This window comes from Podarcis gaigeae, assembly GCF_964106915.1.
Source record: "Podarcis gaigeae genome assembly, chromosome: 13".
NCBI lineage: Eukaryota > Metazoa > Chordata > Lepidosauria > Squamata > Lacertidae > Podarcis > Podarcis gaigeae.
The window spans coordinates 52,337,562-52,353,335 of record NC_139689.1 but is presented as its reverse complement, the minus strand read 5'-3'; the positions used below and the strand labels follow the sequence as shown (position 1 = coordinate 52,353,335).

The window sequence follows — 15,774 nt, the reverse complement described above, 5'->3', positions numbered from 1 at the left end:
TTGATCACAGTTTAAAAAGCCCCAACATCATTTAACGTGAATATGCAGAATGCTGGTGCACCCTACTGAAAAGTTCTTGCTGTGATTCTTCCCCATACCTGCCTCCCAACAAGCCAGAGTCTGGCTTATCATGACATACATCTGGTTTGTTTTGCAGCACCCAGAGAGGACCATAATGAAAACTTCATTTAAGCCACACTTCGTTTCATTTTCAGATTTGATTTAATTTGAAATGCAAACTGGGTCATTTGCTCACCAGCCACTTGCCTGGTCATCTATGTCATATAATTATTCCCCTGGCATCCAGATACAAAAGCTGTAAGAAGTTGAGATTGCCTTGATGTGTGCAGAGTTTGAAATTAGCAGGACTCCAGCACATTTTGTGCCTGAAGATTCTCCATTTGTGAGCACCTCTAAAAGTCTGGGTGCCATTTTTTGTGCCTGGCTTACACTCAAGGATTATTGAAATGTATGTGCTTTGAAGCCTCAAAGTATAAGTTAAGGATAGAGTACGTATATCCTTAACAAGTATATGTTAACAATAAAGAGTAGAGTATAGTGGTAACAATAAAGAGATTAGTATAAGTGGAAGAACACTGGTCCCAGGATTAGTCTCCAGCATCTACAGATAAACATGGAAAGATCCCCTGGCTGAAAATCTGGGGTGCCACTGCCAATCAGTGTGGATAATACTAAGCTAGGTGAATCAATGGTCAATGACTTGGTATAAAACAGCTTCTTATGTTACTATCTTTGGAGATATTTCTGCAACTACAGAAGCTGGTTAATACAACTCAGTCCCACCATACCTTCGTCTCTATTGCAAAGATTTTGTAGTCAAAGTTCTGTTAACCATATGACTAAGAAATGGAACTTGAGAAATACAATTCGGTCTTTTTCAACTACAAAAGACTGGCAAGCACAATTTGTTCTGGTTCACATATAACATTAAACCATGCACTATGTGCATGAGCCAAACTGGCCTGAGTGAAGCCTCCAACTTCTGTGCTCTCCCCTACTCTTTTCCTATGCAGCTGGAAAAAGGACTTTCCTAGAGTTCATGTTCACTTCCAAATAATTCTGGCTTCAAATGACGTAAGACTCGCAGAATGTAGTCTGAAATCTTCTAGACAGTTTCTAAACAAGCCAACTTCAAACCATGGGTTATGAAGATGGCTTACTAGCTAACTCTTGCAGTCACTTCCAACTCTACAATTCTATGATTCTATGGTTTGTACATGCTATGATTCTCTGAAAGGGAAACTAAATGCTAGCAAAGCCCTTTAATATGGCGATGTGAGATAAGGGGGAAGGGGTGTGGCACATTCTAATGTGGTTTAGTGTTAAGTGCAAACCAGATATCAAAATCTCTTGGCCAGTTCTTGTTTCCTCTGGCAACACTGTTTATGGTTTTGCTTGATTCAGCAGCTGTTTTTTTATGCTCAAGAAAGGAAAGCATTTTGAGTCAGACCCAAACTTGATAGGATTGTGGCCCGATTTGAAACAAGCCAAGTCTTTTTGAAAAGGGTGGATTCATATTCCATCCCACCCACCCCCTTCAGCATTTAAGTGCTACTTATCTCTCTCTGCTTGTTCATGAGAAATAATAAAATTAGATGTTGAGTAAGAAAGACAGAGACAGCACCAGTCAATTTTTACAGGATTCTCCTGTTGTACTAATCTGATGAATACCTGTGATGAAAATCACAGCTGCTTCAACACTTTGTTCCTTCAGCATTATGTCTGATAAAAACCTATCTTCCATTAGACAAGGTAAACAATGCATAGACACACAAGGCTGTTTTGCCCTTTAAACTTGTCTGACAGGAACCAAAGAGACAACCTTCCCAATTTATGCCACCTAAAACTACTTTCATGGGCTAAGGAATGAGTAAGTTCTGGACTTACAATGAAACCTATTTCTTTGGGTGTTAACTTTTCCCTTGTCAATCAAATCACTTGGTGCATGTCTTCAAAGTGGCTAGCTTAAGGTACCCTGGTTGTCACTGCCAAATCACTCTGCATGAAGTAAGGATGCTACTGCCTGATGAAAGTCACAGTGAGATAAGGTGTTAGAGAAAGAATCAGTTAAAAAATTACTGTTTTCTTTTTAATTCACTTTCTGATATCTCCTTTTTCTTGCTTTATTTTAATAAACCACCTTGAATTACAAACCTGAAGTTAAAAGACCATACTTGATTGCAGGACTGTAGACCCGTGTCTAAGGCAGCATTCAAAATTCACCAGGCACATTTTGCACCTGGCTATTGGCCACTTGTGACCAAGATGCCCAGGCGCCAGAATAGCACCAGACGTCTCCACCATCTGGAGGCGTATGCCTGGGAATCCTTGGATCTAGCCTGTTTTCACACACTAACAACTCATTCTGTGGAATTCGATCCACTATATTTTATCTGCACAATCAGAACAAATTTCAGGAACCAAAAACTTTTATTGAAAAATATGACTTTCAAGCCATCTGGCCCCCAAACAGCAACTAGACATTCCTTTTTGATGACCGTAGCCCTGGTTTAAGGAGTCATTTGGTGCCTAGCTTATATATCTGAGTTTTTAACACCTTTCTCGGGTGCTCTGTGTAAATACTACTTGGTTTAAGAAAAATGAAGGTGATTCAGCATTAAGATACTGTAAATATAGATTTTCCACATGTCCAGATTTAGGAAACTCAACAAGGTAGTATCATTTATAAATTACACAAAGCACATTGCAACCACAGGAAATAAAGGAGTGAGTAGTTAATGCCATTCTAACTACTTTTTGTGTGTGTGCGCAACCACAGCTGTGATCTTAAGCATACTTGCCCAGAGGTAACCAATTGGATTTCTAAGCATGCATGTTTGAACCAGACTATAAGAGAAGCAGTCATGATAAATTGTTTAAAAACTTCTTATGAGCAACTGCAATTTCCATAAATTAATATAGCTCTGTGTGCTCCTAGTAAGGGAATCAAACCTAAGGGCCATCAACTCTCACTCCTCTTTTTTGCTATCAGTAATTCCTATCCCTTGACAAGCCAACCATCACATTATCATCCACCTCTTAAAGCGGTTCCCAAATGTTTCACTGAAAGAAGTTCATCTAACCTTAAAGAGGTACAGAAAAAGCTATCATTATAAAAGGCCAAAAAAGAATCTGATATATGGATATTGCAGATCTATTTCAAGAAGCTGAACTCTGTAGATCCATGCACCAGACTAAAATTTGATTTTCACTGATGTGATGAAGTCCCCCAACTGTAGCTGTTCCCTACATCCCAGCCAACTCTATGATTGCATCTTTCGTACAGGGACGTCACAGCAGAATTACCTCTCAGACAAAGAATGATCAAAAGGGTCAATGAGGGACACAAGGAAGCAGGAAGGAGTTGTTATCAAATAATCTTTTCAGACAGTTAAAATTGTTCATTTAAAGCACAGAATAGTAATAATTCTAAATTTATCCAACTCTGCATCACACACAAACCAATTCCTGCCAGAACAGACTGAGCACCATTGTTCTTCGGGAGTTATAAAGTTTAAATCCCTGTAACAGAAAGCACTCTCCAGAGCCAGTTCACCCATGAGGTAAGGTGATCTCTCAGCTGGCAGCATCCCCAGGGGCAGCAGATCCCAATCTTTATTCCCTCCATGTTCCTGATGTAGATGTTCCCTAACCCCTTCTTCCTTGGAGAGGGGTGGGGCACCATTTTGTGGTTTGCCTCAGGTGCCAAAATGTCTTGGGCCTACCTTAGCCATCCCCACTCTACAGATGTGGAAGTGATCCTTACTTCTCAGAGTCTGGAGGAAATTAGATGGTGGCATTTTGCACCCTAGACATCACTTAACACTGTGATGGGAAGTTTATCTTCTGCACATGACTCTGGCAAACCGTTCTAAGCTGAAGCATTCCTTCCTCACCCTAGAATGTTCAGTTCACATTGAGTTTATGAAACATTGTACCCTGACCTGTTCTTAATGCATGGTTGACCACATCTACGGAATGTGATAGTTATGTTCTTTTAAGCCTTGCTATATCAATCACTAGTAATAGTTTAAGTCTTGCTATATCAATCACTAGTAATAATTTAATAAGGAGATTTTCATGCCTGTCCAATTCTGTGTTCCCTTTCCCAACCTTTAATCTATTGATGATTAATGCTTATATGCAACCTTTGCATTGTATTTGTGTTAACCAATCAGCAACAAGCACATATGTGGCAATGGTGTAATATTCAATAAAAGGGACTCCCCGAGACATGCTCGAGAGATGCCTCCCATATGACACTTGTCATTCGTCTGTCGTTTATTTCAACCCAACAACACTGCCTTGGTATTTTAATCACACCTCAGAGCAAAACAGCTTTGACCAAAACATTCAAGCAGCATCATTTATTTTATGCACTAGTTAAGCGATACAGAACAGTGGCAGGCAGGCAGAGACACACACACACACACACACACACACACACACAAACCACCTGTGGTTTCCAGCAACTAGCATTCAGAAGCATTGCTGGCTCCAACTGTGGATGGAAAAGTATAGCCACCATGGCTAGTAGCCCTTGATAGACCTCTTCTCCTCCACAAATTCTTCTAATCCTCTTGTAAAGTCATCCAAGTTGGTGTCATCACTGCCTCCTGTCGGAGCAAGTTCCACAGGTTGACACAGCCTGACTTTCACACTTCAAACTGGACTTGGGTCTTGGGGGGTGGGGGAGAGATGTGTCTGAAACAAGTCTCCCCCCCCTCCAACCCCAGTCTTTCTCGGCCGCAACTCCTAGCTGGGACCCCGGTTCCTTGAGGAGTTGTGAAGTCTGAATCCCTATAACGGACAGCCACCTACACCCTGCAGGTGCAGAAGTGGCCCTTACGAGTCTGGAGGAAATTAGACGGTGGCAACTTTGTCGACCAAGGCCTCGGACAACGCCTTAAACCACATCTCGGACCAAACAGCCCTGACCAAAGGCATCCAAGCATTTCGTGCCATAGTTACGCGATACAGAGAGAGGAGACCCACACACACACAGTGAAATACACTTCAGCGTGGCTGCCTCCAGCTGTGCATGCCATGCTACAGTCACCGTGGCTCGGCTTCCCCTGACCCTCTTCTGAAGCCGCCCCCCCCCCGGGAGAGAGTTCCGCAGCTGGGCTTTGGGGGGCCCGGAACCAGGCGCCTTCCTTCCCCTCAGCTGGCCGGGCCGAGCACCGCGCCCCCACGCCGGCTGCCGGCCCGATTCCGGGTCTGAGGAGCCGGCAGCCTATCAGGCTGAGCCACACCAGCGCTAGCGGCCGCCCCACCCCGACCCGGATTCACAGGGATACCGGGCGAGCCGGGAGGACCCGCAGCCCGGCGCCCCCACAGAACAGCAACACCCCCTCGCCCCCCCCCCCAGTATCTCCGCCTCAGGCGGCTCTGCCACCCGCCCGCCCTCCTTCCTTCTCCCCTCAGCTCACCAGAAAGAGGAGGAGGCGGCGGCGGCCGCCGGGCTCGGGGAAGATGGCGGCAGCTCTCATGGCGGGGGGGGCGGGGCGGGGGGCGCGTGAGGCGGTGGGTGGCTCGCTCTCCCTGCCGCTCCGGCTCTGCGGCTCTCTTTCCCCCCGGCCTCCAGGGGAAGTGCGCGGCGGGCGGGCGGGCGGGCGGGCGGGCGCCGACACGGAGAGGAGGAAGACGAGGAGGTCGGCTCTCGCTCTGCGCCGCCTCCCCTTCCTCCCGCCCGCCCCCTTTCCCCTCACGCGAACCGACGCCCAGTTCCGGGTTCGAAGGCACGCCGGGAAACGTCCCCTGAGTTAGCGGCGGCGGCGGTGGCGGCAGGCTGGGCCCGTCGCGCTGGGGCGAGCGCCCTCTCTGGCCGCCAGGCGGAGCGGCAGGGCCCGAGGGCCCGGCTGACGAGCGGCTCCTTTCGGGCCGGGCGGGTCCGCTGCCTTCCCGTGAGGCGGTGGGAAGGGGTGGCCTGGGCTGGCGAAAGGGGTGTCTTCCGCGAGGAGAGGAGCTTGTGAAGCAGCTTGTGAGGTAGGTGACACGGGGAGGAGAGCGAACGTGTGCACGCAGCCGGGGGCGCGTGTGGTGCTGTCCTTTGGCAATGAAATAAGGACCAACGGGGTCCAGAGCGTTACGAAGCGTGCAGATTTCCTCTTGCTCTGTCGCTATTTTGTCCTCGGGAAAGCTCTGGGGAAGCGGCTTCCACCCGCTCGCTCGCTTCGCAACACAACAACCCTGCGAAGTAGGTCGTCCGCCCGAGGGACCGAGGTGGGCCTTCGCCGCTTCTCTCCTTCTGCACCGCCTGCCTCTTCGGCCCTGGGGCTCGTGGGCGGCGGATCTTGCGGGGGCTTCACGGGGAGCAAGAGCCCATCATCGTCTGGCTGGGAGGGAGACGGGCTTGCGCTTCCCGATAGCGGGACCAGCCTTGCCCGGAGATAAAGTGAGAGAGGGCAGCAGCTTTGGGCGCCAGATTTCAGGCGGCTTAATTCCTCACAAAACAGCGTGGATTTTCCGCCTCAGGTGCCAAAACTCATCTTGGATGTGCCCTGTGAGTTTCAGGCCCCCCCAGGGATTTTAACCCAGGTCCCAACCAGCCCCATCTGGCACTTGTGACCTGGGCCCTCAGGCCAGTGTGGGTGGGAACATTACAGCATGTTCTTGGGCAAGCATATCTGCTGGGATTTACCCCCTTCTTGCACCAAAGGATGAACCCCTGCAAGCCTACAGTCTCCTCTTCTCCCCAGAACATTTTTTGTACGTTGTGGACCGCTTTGAAGCAGCTTGCTTTATAGGAAATGCTGCTATTCTCAACCACGGGGCAGGCAAGGAAGGGATCTTAAGATTCCCTGAAAATGTTTGTTTTTTAAAGGTTGAAATTCTCCGGGGTGACACTTGGGTACTAAAGGAGAAAAATATAAATTGAGTTTATTCCAGTGGTTCCCAACTCGCCCCTGCCTTGCACCACTTGAAAATTACGGAGGGCCTGGGCAGACCACTTAATGATTTTTCTACTTCTTGTAACCATTGCAATGTGCTAGATGCTGTATGATTTCTCACTGCTTTTATTTTTTACATATTGTATGTATTGCATTGCAATCTGAATTCAATATATAAGGGATAAAAGAAAGCAGTATAAATATTTAATGTGACAAATGTGCATCACACTCTGTCATTCTGGCTTCTACTCCTTCTAAGCACACTGTAGTGGTTAGGGTGTCAGGCTGGGACATGGGAAACCAGGGTTCAAATCCCCACTTGAGTATGAAATTCACTGGATAGTCTTGGGCCAGTCACTACGTATCTCATGGATTGTTAGTGGGATTAAATGCAGAGGGGAGAATCCTGTGCACCACCATTAACTCCTTGGAGAAAAAGGTGGGATATACATGCAATAAATAAGTTGTTTCCTCTGTCCATAACTATCCCACTGTCTATTCCACTCACTTTTGAGGTTGACTGCCTGGTTGTTCAAACATGTAATGCACCATCTCTGACCTATCTGACACTGGTGTGGAAGTTTAATAGAATGGAGTGTCTCAAAAGGGAAGAGGAGACACTTGGCATACTAAAAGTGTACAAAGAACCTTCTAATTGTTTTCTACTTGTCTGGATAGCTCATTTCCTGGTTCACACTGAAAAGCTACTTTTGAATCTCCCCAGGAATGAGAATGAGAACTGTCCATACAGGTGAAACTGAAAAAAATTAGAATATCATGGAAAAGGTCATTTATTTCAGTAATTCAACTTAAAAGGTGAAACTAATATATGAGATAGACTCATGACATGCAAAGCGAGATATGTCAAGCCTTTATTTGTTATAATTGTGATGCTTATGGCGTACAGCTGATGAAAACCCCAAATTAACAATCTCAGAAAATTAGAATATTGTGAAAAGGTGCAGCAGCTATTCAATTCATAACACCTGCAATGGGTTCCTAAGCCTTTGAATGGTCTCTCAGTCTGGTTCAGTAGGAAGCACAATCATGGGGAAGGCTGCTGACCTGACAGTTGTGCAGCCATCATTGAGACCCTCCACAAGGAGGGAAAGCCTCAAAAGGTAATTGCAGAAGAAGTTGGATGTTCCCAAAGTGCTGTATCGAAGCACATTAATGGAGAGTTAGGCGGAAGGGAACAGTGTGGAAGAAAAAGGTGCACAAACAGCAGGGATGACCGCAGCATGGAGAGGAATGTCAGGAAAAGACTTCAAATGTGTTGGGGATTTTCACAAGGAGTGGACTGAGGCTGGAGTTAGTGCATCAAGAGCCACCACACACAGACGGATCCTGGAGATGGGTTTCAAATGTCGTATTCCTTTTGTCAGGCCACTCCTGAACAAGAAACAACATCAGAAGCGTCTTACCTGGGCTAAAGAAAAAAAGAACTGGTCTGTTGCTCAGTGGTCCCAAGTCATCTTTTCTGATGAGAGCAACTTTTGCATCTCATTTGGAAACCAAGGACCCAGAGTCTGGAGGAAGAATGGGGAGGCACACAATGCCAGATGCTTGAAGTCCAGGGTGAAGTTTCTACAGTCTGTGTTGATTTGGGGAGCCATGTCATCAGCTGGTGTTGGTCCACTGTGCTTCATTAAGTGCAGGGTCAAGGCAGCCGTCTACCAGGAGATTTTGGAGCACTTCATGCTTCCTTCCACAGACGAGCTTTATGGGGATGCTGACTTCATTTTCCAGCAGGATTTGGCACCTGCCCACACTGCCAAAAGTACCCAGACCTGGTTCAATGCCCATGGAATTACTGTGCTTGATTGGCCAGCAAACTCACCTGACTTGAACCCCATAGAGAATCTATGGGGCATTGCCAAGAGAAAGATGAGAGACATGAGACTGAACAATGCAGAAGAGCTGAAGGCTGCTATTGAAGCATCCTGGACTTCCATAACACCTCAGAGTGCCACAGGCTGATGGCATCCATGCCACGCCGCATTGAGGCAGTAATTGATGCAAAGGGGGCCCAAACCAAGTACTGAGTACATATGCATGCTTCTACTTCTCAGAGGGCCAATATTGCTCTATTTGCAATCCTTGTTTAGCTGATTTCATTTAATATTCTAATTTTCTGAGATTGTTAATTTGGGGTTTTCATCAGTTGTACGACATAATCATCACAATTATAACAAATAAAGGCTTGACATATCTCAGTTTGCATGTCATGAGTCTATCTCATATAGTAGTTTCACCTTTTAAGTTGAATTACTGAAATAAATGAACTTTTCCATGGTATTCTAATTTTTTGAGTTTCACCTGTAGAACTCAATGGAGAAATCCAAGATTTTACTGTAGCTAGGAATGAGCAGGAGTTTATCTGATAGGTTAACCAGATGCAAAAGGAGGCATGGTTCCTTCAGCAGAACTAGTTGTAGAGAAGAGGAAGTTTCAGCAGCCTCTGTTATACATAGCTCCTGAAGATGCATTTGAACACCCCAGTGACCTATCCCAAAAGGTACAGCATAGAGAAAAGTTTCTTGAGTTTCTAACCTGATTCTTAGAAATGTGCTAATGCACATTCCAAAGCAAATTCATTATCCATATTGCAGGTTGGAAACAGCCCTGTAGTGTAGTGCACACTGAATATTTTAGATTGGGCTCTGAGTGGCTTATAATACATGCAGTGTTGTCATTGAGTGTTGGCCTGAAATGTAGAGAGTGCAATTTCATTCAGTTCTTTTATTTCCTATATTATCCCTTCCTTGCTGAATGAGCAGTATACAACAGTCCTGCAGCAGAGTATTTCAGTCTGCACCCATATTGCAGGGCTGTGCTGACATAGAAAAGCTTAGAGCAGTCGTGCTGGGTCAATACTGCACACCAAGAGGTAAGGCTGATTTGGATTGCCAGTCACCCCCCCCCCAGCAAATTTAATACTTTTCAGATTGTATCAGAGGTCAGTCTACTCGAATTGCCTCTTCAGATATTTCCTCCAACCTCTGCCCCCAGGCCAGATCAACCACAATTGTACTCAACTTGTTCAGAACCTTTTAAGGAATTTTGCACAAAGCATAAAAAGCCACATTAGGGCAGGGACTCCTGTTTTTGGTACTCATTTGGTCGTTTTTTAAAAAATTATCCCTGATCCAGTGGCTCAGATAACACATACCAGGTATTCACTGTAACATTTTGTTGTGGAGCCCTATGGACATAAAAAGTGTAAGAATCTGTTCCTCTCACCTCAATATTGCATCCTCATGGCTGTTTTTGTTAAAAGTAAACAAAAAGATGGGAGAACACATACCATATTTACTCGAGTCTAATGCACATTTTTTTTTGCCAAATAATGTTGTGAAAATTAGGGTGCACATTAGATTCAGTGGCACATTTACATTTGCCAGCAAATACTTTTTGGGTTTCAAGGTTTTGAAAATTGAGATGCACCTTAGATTTAATGGCGCATTAAAAAGGTAAAGGGACCCCTGACCATTCGGTCCAGTCGTGGCCGACTCTGGGGTTGCGGCGCTGATCTCACTTTATTGGCCAAGGGAGCCGGCGTACAGCTTCCGGGTCATGTGGCCAGCATGACTAAGCTGCTTCTGGTGAACCAGAGCAGCGCACGGAAACACCGTTTACCTTCCTGCCGGAGCGGTACCTATTTATCTACTTGCACTTTGACGTGCTTTCGAACTGCTAGGTTGGCAGGAGCAGGGACGAGCAACGGGAGCTCACCCCGTCATCAGGATTTGACTTGAATAAATAACGGTGTGTGAATGAGCATCACATGAAGTTGGGTATCTCTCTCCCCCCACCCCACCCCGGTGCCATTCCTAGAACTTTAATAATAGCATGAGATGCAAAAGGACTTATTTTCATGCCTGGAAATGCTTTACATGCTCAGTTTCAGAGTATTGGGCTGCTGCTGCTGAAGGTGCACAAATTGGGTCACAGCAGTATTGCTCCCACCACAACACTTGGGGATTTGTACAGAGATAAGTTTTGGGGGTTGAGTGGCCAGGTGGAAAAAAGGGCAGGACTCCTTCATTTTTAATAGTTGTGTAGAAGTGAACATTTCAGCTGGTGCAGCTTTCAGGTGTAGTTGTTAATATTGCAGGAGCCCTGTCCATTTTTTTCGCATCTGGCCACCCTACATGAGGTCCATTAAGAGTTAGTGCTATTGAGTTTTCACAAGTAAAGTTGCCAGGTCACATTGTAGAAATTTGTCCTGTCCATTAAAACCTCTGAGCAAGTGAAGATTCATTTTTCTTAGCTTTGGCTGATATATTGAGTATAATAAATAAAGGGTCACAAATTATAATTTATTTGTTTAAGTCCATTTATTTGCTTTAGGTTACAATGGATCCATATGGTAGCTTGCGAAAGTTTAACAGTATGATAGAACAATTTTTAAATGATAAAATCAAAATGCAGACTGACAGTCAACCAATGAAGTCATTGTAAGACAACAACAATGATTAACATTAAATTTTTCATTCACTTTTGCCGCAATCCAAAAGACTCTGCCAGTTGTACCTACTGTACCCGAAGCTGTGTGGAAACACACAAACTAGGAAGAGCATAATGTGTGGGCAGGCTTATATAGGAGAAATTGGCCCTTAAAGTATCCTGGTCCCAGAGCATTTAAGACTTTAAGAATCAAAACACACTTTGCATTGGGCTTGGAAACAAAATGGAAGTGAAGTTGTCACAAAACTTAGACAGTAATGCTTCAGAAAGCCTGTCCTGTTGAAAAGCTGTTAATAGATCTGCTTGTGTGTATTCTCATATACACATGTGTTTATGAAACCCACCCTTAGATAACCTTTAATCTGGAGATGATAATCACATTGCAGTGGTTATTGCACTAGTTTACTACTAATCAAGAAATGCCAATATTGTCTTGCTTGCTTGAAGGAATTGGCAAGAACTGATGAATACAAAATAAAATCTTTATTTACACAGTGTTTATTGTTTACACAAAATGGTGGGCAGTAAGGAGAAATGGGCTTGTGTTATGAAGTATCAGCACAGAAATGTAAAATAGCAAGGTGGCTAGTTGTTGAAAACTACATAGGCTACCCAAGTCTGTGTTGCGTGGACAATAAACTTAAAACAAGTCCTATTGCAGAGATAGACACAGATGGAGGTGGATAGTGTGCCTTACATAGAGAGGAGGGAACCAGAATCCCCCCTCCCATTTCCCCCTTTGAGATAGCTTAAAGCACAATTTTCAAAGGCCACGACTAAGAAATAATTTTATATAGGTGTCCCAAATCCATTTCTGTGCTCACCTTCTCAAATTCTCATTGCATCTAATAGCTACAGTGCTCTTTGTTGCTGGCTCTGCTGAAACATTGCTTAAACTTCCTTATTTCCCCCAGGTTTATTATTTATATCTATTAATGTTTATCCATGATTAGTCATGTGGGTGTATGAGACTTTAAGACTTCTAATCATTTTTCCATCTCCCTATGGTGACAAAATTGTCTGCCTAAGCGCTAGTCTTTCCACTGTAGCATATTGCCGTGTAGCAGCATCTTTTTGAATCAGGTTTGCCATGAGTAGAAATCATTTATTTTTCTCTTCCTGACAGAATTGAATGTGCAAATTTAACGCCTCTTTTTGGTCCTAAATGCTCAGTATGGGAGTTCAAATTAACTCCCAAGTATGTTGAAACAAAGTGGGCTTGTGGGACAAATTAAGTAGTTTGCATTAAAATAATAGCAGAGGTTCTCGATTGATAACTACGTAGCTGTGAAGTGAATCCATTGCTATGTAAAGCTTGTATAGAAGAGTCAAGCTTTGAAAATCTAAAATGAAAAATGAAAAAAAATGTAATTAAAGTATGAAAATAAAACTGCATTCTTTTTTGCACAAAGTTATAGTAACCGTCATCGTTATCATAATGATAATAATAATGTTTTTATGCAATGCAGGTTTAACATCTGAACTCTCAGAGAAGAGTATGAATGTTTCTGAGGCTTGGCTGCTCAGTGGCTCTTCACTAGCATCTCAAGTTCACGCCGCTGCTGTTAATGGACATAAGAGTGCTCTTCTAAAACAGATAGCAGGTAAAATGTTTCCCCTGTCTTTTCAGAGTCAAATTTTTATTAAACGTTAAAATCTTTACATATATATTCCAGATTCCAAATTAGTTATGCCTTTATCTTTGACTTTCTCCTCATGCTGTTTTCAACCCCATCCCTGTCTTTTTATGTAATTTCAAATCCATTAGAAGCAATAGTATTTAAGTTGCAGTTCTGTTTCTAGCTTTTTCTTGGTTCTGTGGCTTAGGAAGATCCCCTGCCCAGCCCACCAGAGAACAGATTGGTAGGCTTCTGCCAACTCTCTCTTCCTCTTTCCATTCTTGTGTGCAACACTCTAAAGCAGTGTTTCCCAGCGTGGGCGGTACTGCCCCTTGGGGGACACTGGAACAATCCAGGGGGTGGTAGCAGCCTTGGGTGCAATTGGGGGGCATTGGGACAAAAATAAGGGGATGGTAGAAGCATAAAGATAGAAGAGAAGAACATTTTGAAGAACTAGTTACAGATAGGTAGCCGTGTTGGTCTGCCATAGTCAAAACAAAAAAAATTCCTTCCAGTAGCACCTTAAAGGCCAACTAAGTCAGTTCTTGGTATGAGCTTTCGTGTGCATGCACACGAAAGCTCATACCAAGAACTGACTTAGTTGGCCTTTAAGGTGCTACTGGAAGGAATTTTTTTTTATTTTGAAGAACTGTTCTTACAGCTTTCATCTGCTGTGCAATGACACTTACCGCCAGGTCGGCGCCGTTGCAGGATGGCGGCAATGCTTCTCCTGGATCTGTTGGTTGTGTGTTTTTCCCAGGCTTGAATGAACCCTTTTGGGGTTCACCCAGGCTTGGGAAGTGATATTTGTAATTTGTTATTTTAATATTATCCTTTGTTATCATCATTTTCTCTGTGTAATGCGGATGTTTCTATGGTTGTTTTAATAAATGATTTTATAATTTCAAGCTTCAAGGTGTCTTATTTACAGCAACGTCTTTCTTTACTATGTCTTAGGACATAGGTAGAAATCTAGATACATCAAAGAATGCAAATTTGTTGGTGCATCTTTCTGTTTGTTTGCTTAAAGAAGGTTGATTTCCAGGGGAGCACTGAGTATTTTTTTTTCCTGAAAAGGGGGCAGTCGGCCAAAGAAGTCTGGGAACCTCTACTCTAAAGTCAGGGTGTGTGTATGTATGGAATTACTTTCAGTTGCTTTCCATAATACAAGCGTGGTGGTTTTTCTTCGAAATTAGTTCATAAAAAATGCTTTTGTTTTTTGACCGGTGGAAGCTTGCCCAGTAGAGAGAAAGGGACGACGTCAGCCTGGCCTCAGCCAGTTCCCCCTACTTTACAACCACTCCAAGGAGCGGCACTGCCTGTCAGCTTCTTCCTGCTAGTCCTTATGTTGCCCTTGTGGAACTCAACAGGGATGAAGATAGGGACAAAACTAGAATTAATTGACTCCTCCTGCCATTTGCTGTAGCTCTACCTACTGCTGGTCATGCTGCCTTCCACCATACTAGCCTCAATGAGACCAGCCATTACTGTTTCTGCACATTTTTGGCTTTAGTTCAGCTGACGGCTGGCATGCAGCCCTCAGCATACTAACCCCAAGTCAATGGGGCCCTCAAAACACTAATACTTGGATAAAGGACAATGTTGCCAGAGGAGCCTAAAGATTGGTAGCATAACCTAGAAATACCTTACCAATCTAAGAAACCTGCTTTGATTGTAATGGTGAGGTGCGTATCCTGTTTCCTTATTAACAATAGAAGCTGTAGAGAAGCTCTGTTCAGGTAGGGAGAAATACTTCCAAAAGCATAAATATGATAACACTGTCAAAGTTACTGAATTGTGGTCTTTTGGGTAGTCTAAGCAAGGTTTTTTGTTCAGAACTGTGTCGCGAATTCTTCGCGGCGCTTTAGCAGAAATGCTCAGAGTTCCAGGTTCTTCAGTGCAATATTATTTATTGTGAGCTATATATACAAATAGGGACGCGGGTGGCACTGTGGGTTAAACCACAGAGCCTAGGACTTGCCGATCAGAAGGTCGGCGGTTCGAATCCCCGCGACGGGGTGAGCTCCCGTTGCTCGGTCCCTGCTCCTGCCAACCTAGCAGTTCGAAAGCACATCTAAGTGCAAGTAAATAAATAGGCACCACTCTGGCGGAAAGGTAAACGGCGTTTCCGTGTGCTGCTCTGCTGCTGGCCACATGACCTGGAAGCTGTACGCTGGCTCCCTCAGCCAATAAAGCAAGATGAGTGCCGCAACCCCAGAGTCGGTCACGACTGGACATAATGGTCAGGGGTCACCTTTACCTTACCTTTATATATACAAATATCTACAGAAGCAGTTCATACAGTCAGACAGAGTACCTGGCTGCACCTTAAGGAAAATAGGAAGACTCTTTCTCTCTGACCACACTCCTCTACACCATCACCTTTACTGCTGGAAAGGTTTCCATTTTAAACCGATGACAGCCAATCAACTGTCAGCACATTACTGGTGAGTCATTCTGACCCAGCACCTCCATAGATAGTATTGCATCAGCCTGTTGCATCAACTAGCAAACTCAAGCGTGCAGCCTTACTATCTTACACAGCATTCTGTGAATCCCAACAAACTGATGGACCATTTTGTATAGAGATATTTAATCACATCTCATTTTCCAGCTTGTTCCCTATTATAGCTGTGCATATTGATATAAATATTAGTGCGAAAGGTTTAGGAAGTTGTGTAAACGCCTATGAAGATTTATTTATTTATTGAATTTATATACCGCCCTATACCCAGACGTCTCAGGGCTGTTCACAAAAAAGATGGAGAATA

At 44.3% G+C, this 15,774-nt stretch overlaps 2 protein-coding genes across 4 annotated transcripts in view; one reads left to right on the top strand and one right to left on the bottom strand.

The window, feature by feature from the left end:
• The window catches only part of ERP44 (endoplasmic reticulum protein 44), a 32,078-nt gene extending 26,436 nt beyond the window's left edge, over positions 1 to 5,642 (bottom strand). The window contains exon 1 of the mRNA XM_083709683.1: positions 5,454 to 5,642. Coding sequence (XP_083565809.1) covers positions 5,454 to 5,513 — 60 coding nt within the window. The 5' untranslated portion in view covers positions 5,514 to 5,642. The remainder of the gene's footprint in view (positions 1 to 5,453) is intronic.
• Positions 5,643 to 5,739: 97 nt separating this feature from the next.
• INVS (inversin) overlaps positions 5,740 to 15,774 on the top strand; it is a gene marked incomplete at its 5' end in the record, with an annotated part of 59,928 nt that continues 49,893 nt past the window's right edge. Inside the window, 2 exons of one of the 3 annotated variants that reach the window (XM_083709113.1) lie at positions 5,740 to 6,009; positions 12,854 to 12,988. In XM_083709113.1, the coding sequence (XP_083565239.1) occupies positions 12,883 to 12,988 (106 nt within the window). Of the gene's footprint in view, positions 6,010 to 12,834; positions 12,989 to 15,774 lie in introns of those variants that run through there. The other 2 variants (XM_083709112.1, XM_083709111.1) reach the window with 2 other exon arrangements.